Source organism: Lampetra fluviatilis, chromosome 4 (genome assembly GCF_964198595.1).
Source record: "Lampetra fluviatilis chromosome 4, kcLamFluv1.1, whole genome shotgun sequence".
Taxonomy (NCBI): domain Eukaryota; kingdom Metazoa; phylum Chordata; class Hyperoartia; order Petromyzontiformes; family Petromyzontidae; genus Lampetra; species Lampetra fluviatilis.
In genome coordinates this window covers 4,524,433-4,542,918 of record NC_136278.1, presented here as the reverse complement: position 1 = coordinate 4,542,918, position 18,486 = coordinate 4,524,433, and the positions used below count along the sequence as shown (strand labels likewise).

The window sequence follows — 18,486 nt, the reverse complement described above, 5'->3', positions numbered from 1 at the left end:
CTAGGCTCACTCTGAAACCACGTGAAGTGGTCGAAGGCTCGCTGCTGGCAGTAGGTCAGGGAACAAAGCCATTTGCCATGGGTTTGAATGACGGAGGCGACTGGCAGATTCAACCACCTGTAACCCCCCCCCCCCCCCACGGTGTGCCAACTCCGCTGCTGCGTTTTTTATCGCCCGGCGCTGCGCTCGTTGTTGTGAGCGTCGCTCCTCCTCTGCTGCCCTCCGCTGTTGTTGGAGGGTTGACTGCCTCCAAGCGTCCCCGTCACCCCCAGCGAGAGAGGAGCAATCCAGCATCCTTCACGAGCCACGGAGGCTGATCTTTAAATTACGCTGGTACCAGTCATTGGTGTTGCAAAAAAACAAAAGCTCCAACGTATAGACTTTAACAGACTGTAAGAGCAAGTGCTGTTAGCGAGCACCTATGAAGGCCGGCACGGCAGACGACGGGGTGGGTGGCCAGGACCACGCCCGACCGCCTTTGTCTCCCCAGTGGCGATGTTTTTACTTACCTTACCGGGTTACTCATTTGAGGCCGAATTGACCTAGGGAGGGGGGTGAGGCCCAGGACAGATTCAGATCATCGTCACCGGCGTTGGCCGTGAATCTAACTCGGGTACGCTGGGTCGTTCATAGGGCAGCGGCGCTAATGGCAACACCACCGCTCCCCACAACACCACTAGGTCGACTCGACCTCAAACCAGTACCCTGGGTGCGGTGTGTAAAACATCGCCACTGGAGAGACAAAGGCGGCCGGGCGTGGTGCTGGCCACCCCACCCCCTCGTGCGCCGTGCTGGCCTTCAGAGGTGCTCGCTGGCAGCACTTGCCCCAACAGTCTGTTCAGGCTGTACGGGGGTGGGGGGGGGGCAATCTTTGTCCACACGCACGCTGGCATCGCCCACTTTCGGGGGGTCACCAGAAAGTGCTTGCGAAACCCTCCCCAATCGGTCGGTTTACGCGCGTTTCCCTCCGTGACCCTTTAAGACGGACACACCGCGAACGCCGACAGGAAGTTAACAAACAAAAAACGCATGCACAGCACCACCAACCAACCACAACCACCCACCCACAACCACCCACCACCATCCTCCATCCACCCACCACCATCCTCCACCACCCTCACATCCACCCACACCCTCCACTACCACCACCCACAACCACCCACCCCCTCCACTACCCCCACCCACAACCACCCACCACCCTCCACCCCCCATCCACCACCACCCACCCCCTACACCACCACCCACCCCCTACACCACCATCCACCCACCCCCTCCACTACCCCCACCCACAACCACCACCACCTACCCACCATACCTCCACCCCCCCTCCACCACCACCCACCCCCTACACCACCACCCACCCACCCCCTACACCACCATCCACCCACCCCCTCCACTACCACCACCACCCATCCACCCACCCCCTCCACTACCACCCACCCCCTACACCACCACCCACCCACCCCCTACACCACCATCCACCCACCCCCTCCACTACCACCACCACCCATCCACCCACCCCCTCCACTACCACCCACCCCCTACACCACCACCCATCCACTCCCTCCACTACCACCACCCACCCCCTTCCACTGATGCCGGGTTCGGTTCAACGCGCGCCTGGCTGCTGGCAGCGGCGACACCCACGAACTCCGCTCACGACGACGACTGCGCAATCGACCGCTGCGCCATCGACTACTTGCCGACTTGCTGCACTTACTCGGAACCTCGTGGCGAGAGGGGCTCTTTGTTGTTGACGTTGTTCGTCCGCTAAATCCGAACGCGGAGGAGAAGGATTTGGCTCGGAAGAGACAGCGGGGACAGGCATCTGGCTGCTGCTGCTGTGCTGGGAAGGGCGCAAGGGGGTGAGGGTGGGGGAAGCGCTCACACAGATCGATGGACACGGACAACGTTCTGCCGTCTGGCTCCGGACGAGGATAATTTATTGTCCGCCAAGCATCGGACACTTTTGTGTTTGGGCACCGCTTTTGTCGAGTTTTTATTTATTTTTGTTCATCTCTCTCCACCTCCTCCACCTCCTCCACCTCCTCCTCCTCCTGCTCTTTATCGCTAAGAAATGTTCTCGGGATGCTGTGGCAACAGGTGAAGTGAAACGGTGTCTCATTTGCGTCGGAGCTGTTTTCAAACTCCGTTGTTTCTGTGCACGGATGTTGTCGTCTCTGTGTGTGTGTCATGTCTGTGTGTGTGTGTCGTCTGTGTGTGTGTGTCATCTGTGTGTGTCGTCTGTATGTGTGTGTGTGTCGTCTGTGTGTGTCGTCTCTGTGTGTGTCGTCTCTGTGTGTGTGTCGTCTCTGTGTGTGTGTGTCATCTGTGTGTGTGTGTCGTCTGTGTGTGTGTCGTCTGTGTGTGTGTCATGTGTGTGTCGTCTCTGTGTGTGTGTTGTCTGTGTGTGTGTTGTCTGTGTGTCGTCTGTGTGTGTGTCGTCTGTGTGTGTTTGTCGTCTGTGTGTGTGTCGTCTGTATGTGTTGTCGTCTGTGTGTGTGTCATCTGTGTGTGTGTCGTCTGTATGTGTGTCGTCTGTGTGTGTGTGTCATCTGTGTGTGTGTCATCTGTGTGTGTGTCGTCTGTGTATGTGTGTCGTCTCTGTGTGTGTGTGTCGTGTCTGTGTGTGTGTCGTCTGTGTGTGTGTGTGTCATCTGTGTGTGTCATCTGTGTGTGTGTGTCATCTGTGTGTGTGTGTCGTGTCTGTGTGTGTGTCGTCTGTGTGTGTGTGTCGTCTGTGTGTGTCTGTGTGTGTGTCGTGTCTGTGTGTGTGTCGTCTCTGTGTGTGTGTCGTGTGTGTGTGTGTCGTCTGTGTATGTGTGTCGTCTCTGTGTGTGTGTGTCGTGTCTGTGTGTGTGTCGTCTGTGTGTGTGTGTGTCATCTGTGTGTGTCATCTGTGTGTGTGTGTCATCTGTGTGTGTGTGTCGTGTCTGTGTGTGTGTCGTCTGTGTGTGTGTGTCGTCTGTGTGTGTCTGTGTGCGTGTCGTGTCTGTGTGTGTGTCGTCTCTGTGTGTGTGTCGTGTGTGTGTGTGTGTCATCTGTGTGTGTCGTGTCTGTGTGTGTGTCGTGTCTGTGTGTGTGTCGTCTCTGTGTGTGTGTGTCATCTGTGTGTGTCATCTGTGTGTGTGTGTGTCATCTGTGTGTGTGTGTGTCATCTGTGTGTGTGTGTCGTGTCTGTGTGTGTGTCATCTCTGTGTGTCGTCTCTGTGTGTGTGTCGTCTCTGTGTGTGTGGTGTCGTCTCTGTGTGTGTGTTGTCGTCTGTGTGTGTGTCATCTGTGTGTGTGTCATCTATGTGTGTGTCGTCTGTGTGTGTGTGTCGTCTGTGTGTGTGTTGTCGTCTGTGTGTGTGTTGTCATCTGTGTGTGTGTCATCTGTGTGTGTGTCGTCTGTGTATGTGTCGTCTGTGTATGTGTCGTCTCTGTGTGTGTCATCTGTGTGTGTCGTCTGTGTGTGTGTCGTCTGTGTGTGTGTCATCTGTGTGTGTGTGTCGTCTGTGTGTGTGTTGTCGTCTGTGTGTGTCGTCTCTGTGTGTGTGTCGTCTGTATGTGTTGTCGTCTGTGTGTGTGTCATCTGTGTGTGTGTCGTCTGTGTGTGTGTCGTCTCTGTGTGTGTGTCGTCTGTATGTGTTGTCGTCTGTGTGTGTGTCATCTGTGTGTGTGTCGTCTGTGTGTGTGTCGTCTCTGTGTGTGTGTCGTCTCTGTGTGTGTGTTGTCGTCTGTGTGTGTGTCATCTGTGTGTGTGTCGTCTGTGTGTGTGTGTCATCTGTGTGTGTGTTGTCGTCTGTGTGTGTGTGTCGTGTCTGTGTGTGTGTGTCATCTGTGTGTGTCATCTGTGTGTGTCGTCTCTGTGTGTGTGTCGTCTGTGTGTGTCTCGTCTCTGTATGTGTCATCTGTGTGTGTGTGTGTCATCTGTGTGTGTGTGTCATCTTTGTGTGTGTGTCGTCTCAGTGTGTGTCGTCTGTGTGTGCGTGTGTCATCTGTGTGTGTCGTCTGTGTGTGCGTGTGTCATCTGTGTGTGTGTCGTCTGTGTCTGTGTCGTCTCTGTGTGTGTCATCTGTGTGTGTCGTCTGTGTGTGTGTGTCGTCTGTGTGTGTGTCATCTGTGTGTGTGTCGTCTGTGTGTGTGTCGTCTGTGTCGTCTCTGTGTGTGTCATCTGTGTGTGTCGTCTGTGTGTGTGTCATCTGTGTGTGTGTCGTCTGTGTGTGTGTGTCATCTATGTGTGTGTGTGTCGTCTGTGTGTGTGTGTCGTCTGTGTGTGTGTGTCATCTATGTGTGTGTGTCGTCTGTGTGTGTCATCTGTGTGTGTGTGTCGTTTGTGTGTGTGTCATCTATGTGTGTGTGTCGTCTCTGTGTGTCATCTGTGTGTGTGTCATCTATGTGTGTGTGTCGTCTCTGTGTGTGTCGTCTGTGTGTGTGTCATCTGTGTGGGTGTGTCATCTATGTGTGTGTGTGTCGTCTGTGTGTGTGTCATCTGTGTGTGTGTCGTCTCTGTGTGTCATCTGTGTGTGTGTGTCGTCTCTGTGTGTCATCTGTGTGTGTGTGTCATCTATGTGTGTGTGTCATCTATGTGTGTGTGTGTCGTCTGTGTGTGTGTGTCATCTGTGTGTGTGTCATCTGTGTGTGTGTGTCGTCTCTGTGTGTCACCTGTGTGTGTGTGTCATCTATATGTGTGTGTCGTCTCTGTGTGTCATCTGTGTGTGTGTCGTCTCTGTGTGTCATCTGTGTGTGTGTGTCATCTATGTGTGTGTGTGTCGTCTGTGTGTGTGTGTCATCTGTGTGTGTGACATCTGTGTGTGTGTGTGTCGTCTCTGTGTGTCATCTGTGTGTGTGTGTGTCATCTATGTGTGTGTGTGTCATCTGTGTGTGTGTGTCATCTGTGTGTGTGTCGTCTCTGTGTGTGTCATCTGTGTGTGTGTCCTCTGTGTGTGTCATCTGTGTGTGTCGTCTGTGTGTGTGTCATCTGTGTGTGTGTGTCGTCTGTGTGTGTGTCATCTATGTGTGTGTGTCGTCTGTGTGTGTGTCATCTGTGTGGGTGTGTCGTCTGTGTGTGTGTCATCTGTGTGTGTGTCATCTGTGTGTGTGTCGTCTGTGTCGTCTCTGTGTGTGTCATCTGTGTGTGTCGTCTGTGTGTGTGTGTCATCTATGTGTGTGTGTCGTCTGTGTGTGTGTGTCGTCTGTGTGTGTGTGTCATCTATGTGTGTGTGTCGTCTGTGTGTGTCATCTGTGTGTGTGTGTCGTTTGTGTGTGTGTCATCTATGTGTGTGTGTCGTCTCTGTGTGTCATCTGTGTGTGTGTCATCTATGTGTGTGTGTCGTCTCTGTGTGTGTCGTCTGTGTGTGTGTCATCTGTGTGGGTGTGTCATCTATGTGTGTGTGTGTCGTCTGTGTGTGTGTCATCTGTGTGTGTGTCGTCTCTGTGTGTCATCTGTGTGTGTGTCGTCTCTGTGTGTCATCTGTGTGTGTGTGTCGTCTCTGTGTGTCATCTGTGTGTGTGTGTCATCTATGTGTGTGTGTCGTCTGTGTGTGTGTGTCATCTGTGTGTGTGTCATCTGTGTGTGTGTGTCGTCTCTGTGTGTCATCTGTGTGTGTGTGTCATCTATGTGTGTGTGTCGTCTCTGTGTGTCATCTGTGTGTGTGTCGTCTCTGTGTGTCATCTGTGTGTGTGTGTCATCTATGTGTGTGTGTGTCGTCTGTGTGTGTGTGTCATCTGTGTGTGTGACATCTGTGTGTGTGTCGTCTCTGTGTGTCATCTGTGTGTGTGTGTCATCTATGTGTGTGTGTGTCATCTGTGTGTGTGTGTCATCTGTGTGTGTGTCGTCTCTGTGTGTGTCATCTGTGTGTGTGTCCTCTGTGTGTGTCATCTGTGTGTGTGTGTCGTCTGTGTGTGTGTCATCTGTGTGTGTGTGTCGTTTGTGTGTGTGTCATCTATGTGTGTGTGTGTCGTCTGTGTGTGTGTCATCTGTGTGGGTGTGTCGTCTGTGTGTGTGTCATCTGTGTGTGTGTCATCTGTGTGTGTCATCTGTGTGTGTGTGTCGTCTGTGTGTGTGTCGTCTATGTGTGTGTGTCGTCTGTGTGTGTGTCATCTGTGTGGGTGTGTCGTCTGTGTGTGTGTCATCTGTGTGTGTGTCATCTGTGTGTGTGTGTCTGTGTGTGTGTCATCTATGTGTGTGTGTCGTCTCTGTGTGTCATCTGTGTGTGTGTCATCTATGTGTGTGTGTGTCGTCTGTGTGTGTGTCATCTGTGTGTGTCGTCTCTGTGTGTGTCATCTGTGTGTGTGTCCTCTGTGTGTGTCATCTGTGTGTGTGTCATCTGTGTGTGTGTCATCTATGTGTGTGTGTCGTCTGTGTGTGTGTCATCTGTGTGTGTGTCATCTATGTGTGTATGTCGTTTGTGTGTTCGTCGTCTGTGTGTCGTCTCTGTGTGTGTCGTCTGTGTATGTTTCGTCTGTGTGTGTGTCGTCTGTGTGTGTCGTCTGTGTGTGTCGTCTGTGTGTGTGTCAGTTGTATGTGTGTCGTCTGTGTGTGTGTCGTCTGTGTGTGTGTGTCATCTGTGTGTGTGTGTCATCTGTGTGTGTGTGTCATCTGTGTGTGTGTGTCATCTGTGTGTGTGTCGTCTCTGTGTGTGTGTCGTCTGTGTGTGTGTCATCTGTGTGTGTGTCGTCTCTGTGTGTGTGTCGTCTGTGTGTGGGTCATCTGTGTGTGTGTGTGCCATCTATGTGTGTGTGTCGTCTGTGTGTGTGTCGTCTGCGCGTGTGTGTGTGTTCCCCGTGTCTCTCGCGTTTAAGCGCTACTAACCCCGGCCACCCGAGTTCGATTCCCGATCGCGGCCACTCAACAACGGTCCCGGGCCTCCCCTAGGTCGGCTCAGCCTCAAACGAGTACTCGGTGCGGCGCGTAAACAAACCCATCGCCAATGGGGGTCGCCTGCATGGGTGCTGCTCGCTAACAGCACTTGCTCCCAGCAGTCTGTTCAGGGATATACGAAGAAGTGGGGGGGGGGCAGGGAGGTCGTAATCTTTGTCGTTTTGTTGCGAATGGTTTTGCGTGCAGATTTCGGAAGCGTAAACAGGCGTCGCTGAGCTTGGAGGTCGGTGCTCTGCACAATGGACGAGTGGCAGAGGAATCAGGTGAGCTTCTACTACAATAACCACCACCCCAACCTTCCCTCCTCTTCTCCCCACACGCTTTACCTGAAATCATCACCGTGGGCCATTGTCTGTATGTGCGTTGAACTTCTTTCGCGCCGTACGTAGCCAACCGTGGCTAGTCGGAGGTGCGGGGGATGGACCTACGAACTAAACGCACAAAGCAGCTCCACAGAAACGATTCGGCCTAGGTGATGTGAAACAGTGAAAGTGCATAAGCTCTCCCCAGAGGTCGCAAACGGGTTTTGATTGCTTACCCGTACCCGGCCGCACCAGGGTTGCAAACGGGTACCCGTACCCTACCCGTACCCGGCCGTAGGGTATCGGGTAGGGTACGGGTATCGGGTACCTGATTGCGACCTCTGGGATGAAGCCATGTTGCAGGCGCGGGTGGGTTGATTCTAGGAACTTGATTTGTGAGAAGAGACAAGACGTTGGGAAATGAGTGACAAACGGTGACTCACCAGTGACTCACGGCCTACCCGTACCCGTACCCGGCCGCACCAGGGCCCGGTACGGGTAGCCGGGTATCGGGTAGGGTACGGGTATCGGGTACCCGGTTGCGACCTCTGGCTCTCCCCCTTCCTGATAGGCCTCCCACGGCTATCCGCTTACGTTACATGCCCGAGATGCCACATGGGCGAGAACCTATCTTAGCACCGTCTCCACGTTCACCGTTAACTCACGCATGTCTCCCTCCCCCCTACCTCCCTCCAACTCCTTTGGCTGCTACTCCGTTCTTAGTCTCGACCGTCGAGACAAAATGTGCTGTGGGGACAAGCATGAGCTCTCCAAGTTGTCTCTGAAGTTGCGTTCGATCTCTGTTCCATATGGTTCGCTTTCAGTGTTGTCAGTATCATTCGAAGCGTACATCTGCTTCACTGCACACTTTTCTACCCTTTGTACTTTGTATTTACGTACAAGTTGCCTTGATGCAGTTTGTGTACACATGTATGTTGAACTTCTTTTGCACTGTACGTAGCCAACCATGCTAATCGGATGTATGCTGTACCCATGTTTATAGTTAGCCTGGTAAATATAAAAATGAATGATAGCTTGTGGTTATAATTACATGTTCGGGCTGTTGGTGCACACGGGATATTTATTGAATTAAAAATACATCTGAGGGGTTCTTATTTTCGTCATTAATAAGTTGTTGGGAAAGGTGTGGCACAAGAATGTTTTCATAGCTTAAGGCACAGGCTGTGAACGTGTTCCTTCCGTATCGCGACTTACCCAACCAGTTTTTAATCTTTCTCTCGAGAAAACAAAGGCATATCGGGTTCATCAACGATAGCCGTAAGGTCGTTGCTATTAATGCCATGTGACAAAACAATGATTTGTAGCGAAAAAGTAAAAGGTTCGGGGTGACCGGGCGAGTCTCCGCAGTTAGTGAATGAACATGGGCTCTCATCCTGGTTCAGAACCAGGTTTAATAATCCATGACTTAACCAGCTTCTCAAGTCTATCGTGAGTGGATGGTCTTAGCCCCAATCTGTAATGTTCGCTCAAAAAAGGATGATTAATTTTATACTCGATTTTAATATTTTTGCTATCTCTTGAGAAATTAAAACATTGCTTTGTCTGCCAGCTTACAAAAAAAAACATTCTGTGCAACAGGGCAATGTGAGGAAATGAGTCCTCTGTTGAGGATAAAAATCCGTCACTTGAAGGTATATCAGAAGTTGTTGCGTGATATCACCTTTTAAGGGCTGTCCTCTGACACCGGGAGTTTTGATTGGATACTTGATAGACGTGTATTATAATGGCACAATCAGAATACAACTTGTAAACAACCAGTGTGAGGCAGGATGTGCAAGGGGTGAGGCACCATTTTTTAAAAGGGCCTTAAATAATTGGCCACAAAAAAGTAGTCCATTACAATTATTCTTCTTCGACTGATCAATAAAAAACAAATTGATGAAGCGTTACAACTCTGTCAACACAGGCAGTGTAGAGCTCAGAGCGAAGCATGCTGATGGTTCAGTTCACCCAGACGTTTGGTGCATCTTGTCAGGAAACCTACCCTCAAATGCTGTGCTCTAAAAACAATTATGACGAGTCCATCTCTTTCTGGAAATGCGAGGGCAATTCCGAGCAGAGTGTGCCCTCAACATTACCAGATAATTTCATGTGCCCTCAGAATAATTCAGCGTTACCTCGAAATAACTGCACAACGGACATAGCGACTGTACAAAACCTCAATTAATTTCCATTCCATAATTTCCATTTACAGCTTGAAGTGTAACTTATATTTATTTAATATAACGATACTATGATTTAAACGAATTACCAGAAAGGGAAAAAAAATAACACCACTGAATCCACCACTTCTTCTTTCGAACAGCGTGTTAAAAAAAAGACAAGCAACAGGCTAGATTTGTATGTTTCATTTTGTAAGTCATTCTACCGCATCCGGGGCGATAGTTGAGATCTGCTTGTTCCACCAAGTTACACGTGGGCAGTCATCCGTGATATGCCTGATGGTGTGAGCCTTACCGCTTGTATTGAGGAACTGTCCACAACTTCCTTGTTCCACCATTGGAACCTCATTTGCCAGTAAAAATATGATAATTGGTTTTTTACCCTTCTATCTGGCAACAAAACTGACACCTTTTTACAAGGAGTCATGTTTGCATAGACCACAATACCTGCAGTCATAATGCAAAAAAAAACATGACTCTGATAATGTGCACTGTCCTTGAAGTTGATTGGTCCACACCCGAGACAGCTTTCCTTAGAGCCTAGTCTCACATGGGTTGGACCAGATGACGCCAAAAGGCGCACAACTCAAAGACAATGCACCATCAGAGTATGAGAGCTCGGGGTAAGCATTTACACCATTGGAACCTCATTTGCCAGTAAAAATATGATAATTGTTTTTTTACCCTTCTATCTGGCAACAAAACTGACACCTTTTTACAAGGAGTCATGTTTGCATAGACCACAATACCTGCAGTCATAATGCTAAAAAAAACATAACTCTGATAATGTGCACTGTCCTTGAAGTTGATTGGTCCACACCCGAGACAGCTTTCCTTAGAGCCTAGTCTCACATGGGTTGGACCAGATGACGCCAAAAGGCGCACAACTCAAAGACAATGCACCATCAGAGTATGAGAGCTCGGGGTAAGCATTTACACCATTGGAACCTCATTTGCCAGTAAACAATATGATAATTGTTTTTTTACCCTTCTATCTGGCAACAAAACTGACACCTTTTTACAAGGAGTCATGTTTGCATAGACCACAATACCTGCAGTCATAATGCAAACAAAATAAAGGTGTCAGTTTTGTTGCCAGATAGAAGGGTAAAAAAACAATGATCAACTTCCTTGTTGTTGTTGGGACATGGTTTGAGAGCCCGGTCCCAACTGTCGTCAGGGCAGAAAGAAACCATGCTGTTCCTTCGTCGGGGTCTTTAGTGACGTTCTTGTTTGGGACAACGCTGCTTTTCCCCGTCCCGCGCCATTGGTTGGCGGGGTCCTTTTCTGACAGAGGAGACGAGACACGTGTGACCAAAATGGACGCCTCGATTTGAGACATGGGACGGTGGGGATTGGATGTCGGGCTGAAATCGCTGAAAATCGCTAACGAATTCTGAAAAGGCACAATCCAACGTTACAGTAGTTTTTGTATAGTACAGTACTACACTGGAACTGCTTGGCATGAGCATCGCTTGGGCATGCTGTTCGGTTTTGAAGATTTTTGGGAGTGTGATTTTCTTGTTCTCTAAATAAAATTCAGCTTTCAGGGGGTTCCCAAAAGTACATTACATGCGGGAACAAAGTATAGTCGTCCGCGTTATTTGTGACCACGCACTGTTATTGTATTGTGGGTAGGTGTTCGTGGTTGTGCTGTACACGTTTCCGATTTGTTTTCGGGTTTTACCGCATGCTGCTTGGCACGACATCTTGAGATCTCACTCAAGGTGCTGCGACTGAATTGAGTTCCTGGACAAGCTCCCAGCACGTGGCCCGGAACCTCGGGGCATGATGCCGAACAACATGCCGTTTGAACCCCAAAACACATCGCAAGAGCTGCAATGCAATTGCATTGGGATGAGGTCATTCTACGCTTTCGCAAGCATTTGCTCCATGGGCATAGCGGAACAACATCCATAATTCAGGGTTGATGGATCATACGTTGTTTTTTTGTGGATTGGCCAATCACCACAATGCAGTCTCTTCCTGAAAAGACATCTTGAGAACTCAGCGATGTTTTCCCTTGATTAATAATTAAATGTTGTCGGCAGCCTGCAATTTCCCACTGCTGGACAAAGGTCTCCGCCATTTTTCTTTCATTCCCCCCTTTCCTTCGTTCTTGTCCAGTCGTTGCCTCTGGACTCGTTGATTCCGTCTCTCCATCCCGTCCGCCATCATCCCTCCGCTGCTTTCCATCGTTTTCTCTCGGCCACCCACACCGCGTATCTTGTCCGTCATCGCTCATCGGTTGTTTCTCACGATGCGGGCCGGTCCATTTCCACTCGAGTTTAAATAAATGACACGGGCAAGCGATTCTCCTTCACCCCCCGTCCTCCCCGACAGAGTTCACGAGCACGCCGCTGCTGGCACGCGTGCCCAGCACGGGACGGCAGTTCCCTCCCGTGCCCGTCGGCCGGCTCGAGGAGGACCTTATCCGGCGCTCGGCCGACGAGTGCAAGCTCTTCCGCGACGAGTTCAACGTGAGTCGCACACCGCAATGGAATGCCAGCCATGCACCGTACTCCACTAACACAGATTCGTGCAGCACTGTCTTACCAGAGTCCTGCACCTCACTCTCCTGCCAGAGACTCGCACAACACTCCAGTGCCAGACACTCGCACAACACGCTCCTGTCTGCGAAGGACGATTTGTCAATGTCAAGTGAAATACAGTACCAGCTTAGGCAATTTAGAGCCTTTTTGCTAATCCACTGCTGGATGAGGACGTGTCCACACAGCGTCAGATGTAGGAGTCGTCTGACCATGGATCAACCCCCGCTGGTCAGTGTGGATTGGTAAAGGGGGCCCAGGACCGGTTCAGATTTCACTTGCAACTTAAGTTAGCAGTGGCCCGGTATTGAAATTAAGTTGGTCAAAACGCGAAGAAAAAACACCTGATTGAGCGAGAATGTAATTTCTCAAAATATGGAATGAAAGTTTGAAAACTGAAATTTAAAAACATCTTCCAGCCGACGTCGAAATGGACTCGGATGTCGGACTGCTCAGGTTTTCACGGCAGGTGGAGTAAAGTAGGAAACTGCTTGGACTCATTCATGGAGCTCCAGAGAAGGGGCCCAGGGAAGAGCTATCTTCTTGGTTCTTTCGGTAAAGTCACGTAGAAGGGAAATAATAAAATAATAAAAATAAAACATAATAAAATAATTCTCACGACGTTTCGGCCACAACACAAGCAGCCGTCCTCAGGTGGAGAACAGGTCTGTCGAGAAGACAGAGCTATCTTCCCTTTTGCTCGTGCCACACAGATGTAGTTGTCGTTGTGTGATTCATACCCCTTTGTCAATCCCACGTCTGATTTGTCCCCGCACCTCCGATTAGCACGGTTGGCTACGTTCCAGTGCGAAAAAGTTTCACGTACATGCAGAGACTGCCGGATCAAGGGTTCCCCACGCAGTGCCGGTCATTGGAGTTATTCGACTAGACTTCGCCATGCGGGGGCTCAGTGCAGTTTGGCGAAGGGGAGAGGACCAGAACCAGTTAATACGTATCGCTCAAAGCTGATTTTAGCCGTGGCCAAGAATTTAACTCCTTGTCCACCGGGTTCACACCGCAGTGCGCCAACCACTGTGACATCTTCACCCATTACCAGGGGGTGCTGCGTGATAACTAACACAACAATCATCATATACAAACACCACATACATTGTATACAAACACCACATACATTGTATACACGTAAATATAAATTCGCCAAGTTTACCATTAACGCTGCCTCATAATATCGAGCTTTTGCCGGTGTAGCTCCCGTGCTTTGGAACTTATTGCCTTTGCTAATAAGACGATCGGAATCGTTTGCTATGTTTAAGTCTGTCTTCGAAACTCGCGTATGTGACCCCTAGTTATGGACGTTTACCCAGATTCTGTTTATTTCCTGCTTTCCATACATGGCGCATTGAGAGTCCACGGATGAAATGCACCTTACAAATGTTAATTATTATAAAAAAAAAAAACTTCATACTTACTTGCTCATTATCAACAGAATAATGCCTTTTGCCCATGTGTGTTTCTCCAAAAAAGATTAACTTCACAACTCCCCCTTTTCCCTGTCCTATGGGCTTCCATACCGCCCCCCCCCCACCAATATATTGACCCAGCGGCCACCTCTGTGTAGAAACTTTAATTTAAATCATGTTTCATGTGTTTTTATACTTTTTCACAGTGGTAGAGGTTTTCATCAAAGTTCGTGGACAACTTTGTCTAAACGGTCAATAAATGTCCCATAATGTGCAAAGCTTCATTTCACGTTGTACTCTGTCACAGTGGCATGGTTGTCACCAAAGTAAACTGCAAATGTACGTGTACAGGGTTGATGGATCATACGTTGTAGATTTGTGGACTGGCCAATCCACCCCAATGCAGAACCCTCCTGAAAACACATCTTGAGACAGGGTGATGGTTTCCTCGGTGAAGAATTAAATATTTTCCCCACTGCTTGGGAAAAGACATCTCATCCCATTTTCTTTCATTCCCTCCTTTCCGTTTGTTGTCCAGTCGTGACCTCTGAGCTCCTTGGTTTGGTGACGATTTACATTTCACTTTTTTCTTTTTCAGGGGCTGCCCAGCGAGCATCCCCAGCTCATGTGCGATGCCGCGAGCCAGGAGGAAAACAAGGACAAGAACCGCTACATCAACATCCTGCCGTGTGCGTTCCTCATCCCGCCACGCGCGTGCCCCGCTCCGCGTCCGTCTCGTCAACATAAAAGTCCTATCAAACGGCGCACATTGGCGCTCGCTGCGATAAATAAACCGCGCGCCGTTTCAAAGGTGGTTTTGATAAATATTGCACCCTTCCTGCCCTCGGCGGTCATTACGCGCAAGGCTTTTGCTCTCGCGAGCATTCTTGTTCCCACTCACTTCGAGCGTCGTTCTCCGTGTGCCCTTTCAAATTTGTTTAAGATCAGCACGTGTTGCTGTTGTTTGTTGAGCCGCGCGAGGGTCCATTGATGGTCGAGGTCGCTGTCAGGAGGAAGGAAAATTTGAAATTGTGCTTTTTTTGGGGGAAATTTTAATATCGTCCTCGTGATCGTCAGCCGTGGTCCAATACGCGGCTGAATGAAGGCCCTCCCCAAGCTGCCACCGCCACCTCCCACGATCCTGTGATATAATCCTAAACTCTACCTCTCTGGCCTCTCTCTTACGCTGTGAAGAAGGGCCATTTCACAAAACGTCACCTATTGTTTGCTTTTTCCCCTTTTATGCAGTGTTATAGACAAATGTGAGGTTTTTGTTTGTTAAATAATACCAATTGTCAAACTCAGAATCCATCCTGTTGGTACCCGGTGAGTCTTTGCACCCCCGCACCATCGCCCTGCCAACTGACGGCATGTTCGGCGGGCCGCTGGCGGCTATGGTTTTGATGTTGTTGGTCATTGGGGATGGTGTGGGGTGGGGGTGGGTGGGTTTTACCACACTTTACCACTCTCATCAGCGTGGGTAGATGAAGCGAACGCATTTCGTCTTGCCTTTCGCTGCCCCTAGCGCAGGGTTGGACAATCCAAATAACAATGGGAGGCATTTTTGTTCGAATTTGGTACAAAACTCAGTATTTCAAGTGCCGCAATGCCTATACATCCATCACGTGTCACGAAGTAGTGTGTAACGAGCCGCCGGTTACTGACCCCTGCCCTAGGCAATAGAGCCACTCTCGTCTACAAGGCACTCCAGCCTCTTTGCCATGGCAAGGCAGAAATGTAGTTGTGAGTTAATTTTATACTTTGAGAGTTCGGCTACGATGTTTTATTTTATTTGCTTTTCTTATCGGGATTGCTGACCCGAAGGCCAGCAACAAGCTGCACCATTGAAGCTGAAATGGATAACGGTTGAAACGCTGATGGACTTGAGCGAGATTTACAGGAACTTTGGAAGAGAGTCAATGATGGGAGGAGGGAATTCCAAAGGGGAGCATAATGAGGGAATTAACTGAAAGGAGTGTTGTCACCTGCAGTAGAGTGAGTCAGTGGCTGAGTGCGCTGTGACCTGCAGTGTGGTGAATCATTGAGTGAGTGGGCGAGTCATTGAGTGGGTGGGCGAGTGTGTTGTGACCTGCAGTGTAGTGGTTGAACACTGCTCGGGTGAGGCTAAACAGTCAGCCCGGTGAATCGAGTCCTCAACACGAGTGCAAGAATTGATGAGCGAGGTTCTTGGGAACAATAACAAAGGAAGAGTGACAAAGAGGAAACTGACCCACGCAACGATCTTTTCTCGCAAATGTTGCCACTTGCATTGAACGTTCACTCTTCAAGCATATGGTGCTTTGATGATTAATTAATCACTGAGCCTTAATTTAACCAGAGGGCTTCAGGTCCATTAAACTCTCAGCTAATGAAATCACATTTTCCGTACTCTTTAGTCATACACTGAAGGTCACTGGGCAATTTTGTTCCAGTGCTGGAGTTAATGTGACACTGTTCCTCCCCCCCCCACCCCCCATCTGTGTTTTTACCTGCAGATGACCAGTCCAGGGTGCACCTGAGCCCAATGGAATCGGTACCCGGATCCGACTACATAAACGCAAGCTACATAAACGTACGTCGGGAGACTTTGCGCAATGCAAGCACGATGCCGACATCACGCTTCAGATACCAAGAAAGAGTAACGCAAACCCGTACCGATTTGTGCGTTGAATGAGACGCCAAAATGTCAATGGGGTGCTCTTGCCAATAAGATGTTGTACCAGCGGGAGCTTGATAATATTGTGCCTGGAAAGCCAATAGGTGGATGGATGTAAACAAATGCTTTATACTGGTAGGTACCTCTGGTTACACCAGCCCACAGGGGATTATTGTGTCCGTCCGTCGTGCAGGGAGAGGCTGGGTGGGGAGGGGAAGGTGGGGAGGGGCTGGGTGGGGAGGGTGGGGCTGGGTGGGGAGGGGAGGGGCTGGGTGGGGAGGGTGGGGGAGGGGCTGGGTGGGGAGGGGCTGGGTGGGGAGGTTGGGGCTGGGTGGGGGTTGGGAGGGGTGGGGCTGGGTGGGGAGGGGCTGGTCACCCCGTGGTGCCCTTATAAAACTCAACGTTTAACCTACTCACGCCGGCTTGTCCCCACCCTCACAGTCGGGCATATTTGCGGAATACACCACGCCGCCGTTGACCCTGGCCATTGACCGAGCAACCCAACGTTCCTACCAGCTCCCTCCGCAGGAATGTGTTACATGTGGAGACAGAATATAGTTCTGTTTGTGCTCCGTTTGCTCTTACCCAAAAATGTGAATGTCGCCGCTGTATAGATGCCAGTCACTGCATTGTTGAACTTTTACACATTTCCATTTTATTTTGTCTTACAGGGATACAGAGAAAAAAACAAGTTCATAGCAGCCCAAGGTAACATTGAGTCACGGGGCATCTAATTAAAACGTGTGACATTTTGAGTACTGGATTAAATATAGTAGCATTGTATGCAGTTTTAGGAGAGACACACCCAGGGTTGAGTGGGCTTCAATAATACGACTGTCACAATAATAGAATAAATGTATTTACAAAAAATGGTGGTAAAAACATTACGTGTAGGTTGGGCAGAGTCTTTTTTTAACACTTAAATTTATGTGGGTAATCGTTAGTACAAGGATATTGTGGCCTTTTTTTGTTTGATTTACTTGGGTATAGCGATGTGCACCAATGTGCACTGCAATTCAGAAATAACACAAATATTCGCCTTTCTTGAAAATGGAGAGACAATTTATAAAATAGTGCGGTCGTGTTGGACGTACTCAGACGGACCGACTCGTTTTACTCATTCTGGTGGGGACGGTGACATTTTTTCAGTTTTGTGTACCGCACGTGGCAAACCATTGAGTTACCCCATAAATTAGCCAAAGTTTAGAACACTGTAGCCGATTACTTTCAAAATAAGAGAATGTCTTATGATGAATTTATAAAGTGATGACTGTGAGCTTGCCCAACCGATAGAACTGCCCTGTCGTAATACTCACACCTAAGCACCACCTATCACGACATTCATGTGCGGGTGGGGCACTGCAAAAATTCCCACGCGGGTGTGGTGCCACATGGGAGAATAGCGATGTTGCGTTTTTTAATATCCGTACGTGAATTTGTCCTTCGATCGCACCTCCGAGTAGTGCGGTTGGCTACGTACAGTGTGAAAGAAGTTCAACATACATGTCTGCTCCACAGTCCTTCACTTCCTTGTTCACTACTCCCAACCGCCTCTTTCTATCTAGGCCTGCCTCTAGGCCTCTGCCATGCTGCTTCCAAGTCCCATTGCCTTCCTTCCGATGTGGTTATTCATTCTCTTACGACATGTCCCCCCCTAGCCACTCGAGTCGACCTTTCTTCTTCTTGGTTCTTTCGGTAAAGTCACGTACTTCTACGTGACTTTACCGAAAGAACCAAGAAGATGAATCCCTGCAGTCACGAAAGCTTTAAATCGAAATTCGACATTTCTTCCTGCTTGTCTGAGATGGGCCCCACCAACTCTTGCCGATTTGCTCTCTTCATTTCCGACCCAGCCTTGTGGTTCGTGAGGTTAATCTCGCCATTCGGTGATGCATTGCTGTGGTGCACTTCTGCTCTCTCGCTCGCTCTCTCTCTCTCGAGACGTTCCTGCTGAAACGGATACAAAAGAATGTTCATCTACAGAACTGCTCATCAAGGCACAGTCGCAATGCCCTCTAGGCTGCCTGCGCCATCTAGCGGCACGATCATGCACGCGCATCTCGGTTTTCAGCCTTTTCAGCGCAGCACAACCCACCCCCCCCCCGAGCGTTCCTCGTGGTTATTGCTGTTGCCCCCATTTCATGTGCGGCACACGTGTTGTACATACGCAGCCCTTTTTGTCTATCCGCTGCTGGATGAAGGCTTCCCGAAGCTGCGTGGATCGTGCGGGCTAATTTCACGTGTAGCCTATTGCCCATTAAAACTCACTGCATGCAAAAAAATAGCATTTCTTGACAAGAATATGAATGATGTGAAAATGCTTTGTCCTGTTTGAAAGTAGGATATGGCTTTAGAAGGACGGGTGCATGTTTACCCGTACTGCTGTATTGATTGCCTATTGCGATTTTTATTTAATAGCACCTAGGTGGCACTTATAATTTTTTGTTTATATTTTGAAACCCGGTAAGACAGGTCAACTGTGGAATGATACACGACAATACCGTATTTTA

The 18,486-nt window shown here is 49.4% G+C and overlaps 1 protein-coding gene across 2 annotated transcripts in view; it reads left to right on the top strand.

The window, feature by feature from the left end:
* Positions 1-18,486, top strand: part of LOC144931508 (receptor-type tyrosine-protein phosphatase alpha-like) — a 103,163-nt gene that overhangs the window by 61,032 nt on the left and 23,645 nt on the right. For both annotated transcript variants that reach the window (XM_078855441.1, XM_078855440.1), the window contains 5 exons: positions 7,052-7,128; positions 11,694-11,830; positions 13,919-14,009; positions 15,816-15,892; positions 16,648-16,684. In XM_078855441.1, the coding sequence (XP_078711567.1) occupies positions 7,052-7,128; positions 11,694-11,830; positions 13,919-14,009; positions 15,816-15,892; positions 16,648-16,684 (419 nt within the window). The remainder of the gene's footprint in view (positions 1-7,051; positions 7,129-11,693; positions 11,831-13,918; positions 14,010-15,815; positions 15,893-16,647; positions 16,685-18,486) is intronic.